At 43.5% G+C, this 3,926-nt stretch overlaps 1 protein-coding gene across 1 annotated transcript; it reads right to left on the bottom strand.

Annotated features, from left to right (window-relative positions):
• Window positions 1-210: 210 nt before the first annotated feature.
• LOC140035704 (uncharacterized) lies at window positions 211-3,210 on the bottom strand. The gene is made up of 3 exons (XM_072077040.1): window positions 2,644-3,210; window positions 1,630-2,049; window positions 211-1,548 (listed from the first exon to the last, which is right to left on the bottom strand). The coding sequence occupies exons 1-3, from the start codon at window positions 3,208-3,210 to the stop codon at window positions 211-213; spliced, it is 2,325 nt and encodes a 774-aa protein (XP_071933141.1).
• Window positions 3,211-3,926: the final 716 nt, after the last annotated feature.

Genomic DNA, 3,926 nt, shown 5'->3' with positions numbered 1-3,926 from the left:
AATATAAACAAGCGAGTAAACAAAACAATATGACAAGAACAACTTGTGCATTTTCATAAAACCTTTGATTGAAAGCAAATGGAAATGAGATGAAAACTTAACAATATTTACATGCGCAAATGTTAGTCAAAAGTAAAATTGTTTTCATTGGCTATTTACAGATGCAAAAGTATTTTCATGAATTCGCATGAATGATAAACCCCTTTCAGTTTACCGAAACTCCTTCCGAATGGGCAGAAACTCGGCTGTCCAATTGGGAATTGATCCTTCAGGGATGTCAGAAAATTCAGTTTCGTCTGGAAAATTATCTTCAAATGTTGCTCCAATGAACAATTGGGCCAAACTAGCTTCAATTTCGTCAACTGGGTTAATTTCTGACATGATCACCTCGGCTGGTCGTGGGAAAGTATAATGCAGGGGTGGAATGTCAAGAGCCCTTTGCCTTCCTTCTTTTTCCGCTTTCTTACGTTCCTTCATTTCTCTGATATCCTTAGCGGTCGGTCGGAATCCTAAACCAAACGAATCCTTTTTCTCAACAATCTCCACTGGCTTCAAAATTCCTTGCAAATCTCGTCCCAGCCCTTTGTCGAATTCATAGCCTCCACGGATCATTTCTTTAGCCATCATGACACTGGCCTTTGATAGAGCTCGCTCCTCATTTGTGATCCAACTTACAGACACGATATCAGCCGTGCTATGAGGAGTCATGGTTACGTTTCGGCTTCCATCCTCTTTTGACCCAGAATCGGTGATTACAAGGCAATCCTCCTCGGCAAATATAGTTATCAGCTTGTCATTTACTACAAACTTCAGCAATTGATGTAATGAAGAAGGCACAGCCCCAGACTTGTGAATCCACGGCCTGCCAAGCAGAACATTGTAAACACTAGGAAAGTGCATGATTTGGCAGGTTATTTGAAACTGGGCGGGCCCCATTTCAACTACTAAATCAACTTCTCCTATTGGCTCTCTTTGCGCTCCATCAAAACCTCGGACTATGGTCCCTGAAGACCTCAGCTTTATGTCTTGCAACCCTAACTTTTCCAAGGTACTCCAAGGACAAATATTAAGCGCGGATCCATTGTCAATTAACACCTTTGGAAGCATTTTTTCGTTGCACCTCACAACTATGTATAGGGCCTTGTTATGTCCAATGCCTTCTATCGGCAATTCATCGTCAGAAAAAGTAATTTGCTTGGTGAATAACACATTCCCAACTACATGTGAGAAATTATCAACTGAAATGTCCTTAGGGATTTGAGCTTTGGTCAACAATTCGATCAACGCGTCCCTATGCATATCTGAAGAAAAGAGTAGATCCAACATGGATATCTGGGCAGGCGACTTGCTCAGTTTCTCAACTACATTGTACTCACTTCTCTGAAGTCTCTTAAGGAAATCCAATGCTTCTTTCTCGGTGATTGTTGGTTTAACAGGCGGCTCGGAATTACTTGCTTGAATCGGAATGGTAGTTTCAAACGGACTGGTAGTCTTTCCCGATCTGGTAACCACTAACACTTCCTTCTTTGCAATTGACTTCTCCCCAATCTATATGACAGGTTCATCGTAATTCCATGGCACTTGTTACAGACTTAAAACACGTTCTTGCTTCGGTAATTCGATGATTACTGGCTCTAAAGCCTCACTCTCGGTTGGCGTGAGATCCAAGATAAAGGGCTTTTTATCTTCTTCGAATGGCAACACTATGACAAATGGCTGGTCCGTGACCCCAAACACTTCAGCTTCCTTTACCATCTTTTTGAATTGTTCCATGTACTCTGCATCGTCCAGAATGACCCCAATGGTATTAACGTGTTCCGGCAAGGGGTTCCTATTTACATTCGGCCCTTGTGCCTCCCTTTTTCGGATTACAATCTCCCCAGATTCAACCATATCTTGAATTTTATGCTTAAGAGCCTTACAATCAATGGTGGCATGTCCGGGGGCCCCAGAATGATAAGCACAAACAGCTTGTGGGTTATACCACGCGGGCATGCCATATGGATAGGTAGGAGGGGGTGCCATACCAATTTTTCCGGCGGCCTTCAACTGGTCATACAATTGGTCCAGAGGCCTGCCTAAATTGGTAAATGTACGGCTAGGTGGTCGGTTGTAAGGTTCAGGAGGTTGAGAATGGCTGTAAACAGGTCTATTTGGGGGAGGAAATCTTGGGTTATATGGAGGGCGAGGTCAGTTTTGGGGTGGTTTTGGTTGTGAAATTTGAAAAGGAGCTGAAGGTGGGTTAGGATAGCTTGGGCGAGGTCGAGGATGGTGGATGTTGGTAGTATATACAGGGTGCGGGTCTGAGTAGTAAGGGTAATGTGGTTGGTAGGTGGGATTGTGTGGGTATCGGGGTCAGGGTGAAGGGTTTTGGTCCCAAATAAAGGTTGCATCCCCCTCCTTCTTTTTGAACTGCGGTTTTTTCACATTGTTTCCTTGCCCCTGTAAAGCATCCAACTGGGATTTGAGAGCAGAGACATTAACAATTTTTTCGGCTCTCACAAAGTCATCAAACTCCTCAAGTTTATTTACAATTGCAGCAAACGAACATCCGGTCATACGAAAAATCTCTTCAAAGTACGGCGGATCATGTGTTTTTATGAAAGTACGTATGATTTCATCCTCGGTCATTGGTGGCTCAACCTTTGCAGCTATCTTTCTCCATCTTTTGGCGTATGTTTTATGATCTTCAGATGGTCGCCTCTTCGTTCCTTCCAAAGTAGTCCGGGTTGGTGCTAGCTCGTAGTTATACTCATATTGTCTGATGAAAGCGTTGGACAGATCGATCCAGGTCTTCACTTCTTCTGGTTTTAGGTTGGAATACCAATCGAGGGCATCCCCCTCTAAACTCTCTGGAAATAATCTCAGTGGCAAGTTCTCGTCATCCACCGGTTTGCCCAACTTGTTGGCAAACAAACGCAAATGTGTCTTAGGGTTGCTTGTTCCATCACATTTGTTGAACTTAGGGGTCTTGAACCCCACCGGCAGTTGTACGTTTAGAAACAGGCATAGATCATCATAATCTAACACCCCCTGTTTGCTCAAATCTTGACTTTTCCGGATGAATTCATCGAAACGATCCAAGCGCTTAAGTAACTTCATATCAACTGGGGCAGACGACTCTCCCATTTCTGGCTTGTTTTGAAAAGTGTGCTCCGGCACAACGGGCTCCGTGGTAGGCTGATAAAAAGCTGGTGGGTTCAAATGCATGTTTGGATCGCCTTGAGGCTGAAATCCTTGACCATAAGGAGGGTAGAACGGAGGATTTTGAGTGTAAGCATATTGCGGATTGATAATTCCCTCAAACGTGGTTTGAATTGAAGGAATAACAAATGGTAACGAGGTTTGAATTGAAGGAATAACAAATGGTTCGGATTGTGGTTGTGTGGCGGGTACAGGTTCAGGTTGCACTCCGCTACTAATGAGCTCGTCAATCAACTTCTTCTGAGTGGCCATTTCAGATGCCATTTTTCCAAATTTTGTGAGTAATTCTGTCAACTGAACCCCGGGACTTGCGGCTTCCGGCTAGGTAGTTGCAACGGCCTTATCGGACGATTCTGGTTGAGTACTCATGTCTACACGATTCCTTTGGACCTTACTTCGGGATCGCGTCATAATGGGGCTTTTCCGAAAAGCTATTTTGAAATTTTACCTGAAAACACGAGATGGCTCGCTTTTAGATTTAGCCCTGGCTTAGCCTTTTCAACAAAAACAAAACAAAGAAAAAGAAAAAGAAAAAGACAAGAGTTAGTAGATGTTCCAAAAATTCGGATGCATGTCCTATCAGGGGGGCCCTTTTTGTGCCAAGGGTAGGCCTAGCATGATGCAACACCTTCGAAATGGGACCCGTAACACAAACCTGTTTTTGACAACAATTCCAAATGAGGGCAAAAGAAAAATCATTTTCATTGATAAACTTGCCACTA

Source organism: Coffea arabica, chromosome 2c (genome assembly GCF_036785885.1).
Source record: "Coffea arabica cultivar ET-39 chromosome 2c, Coffea Arabica ET-39 HiFi, whole genome shotgun sequence".
Taxonomy (NCBI): domain Eukaryota; kingdom Viridiplantae; phylum Streptophyta; class Magnoliopsida; order Gentianales; family Rubiaceae; genus Coffea; species Coffea arabica.
The sequence above is the reverse complement of the archived record's forward strand: the minus strand, read 5'-3'. Positions and strand labels throughout refer to the sequence as shown.

Excerpts from the sequence above, each read along its gene's own strand:
- LOC140035704 (XM_072077040.1), bottom strand. The coding sequence starts at position 3,210 with ATGCATTTGAACCCACCAGCTTTTTATCAGCCTACCACGGAGCCCGTT. Across the intron at positions 2,050-2,643 it reads GGAGAAAGATAGCTGCAAAG|TTGAAGGCCGCCGGAAAAAT; the intron begins GTTGAGCCACCA and ends TTGTATGACCAG. Across the intron at positions 1,549-1,629 it reads AGAGTGAGGCTTTAGAGCCA|ATTGGGGAGAAGTCAATTGC; the intron begins GTAATCATCGAA and ends CCTGTCATATAG.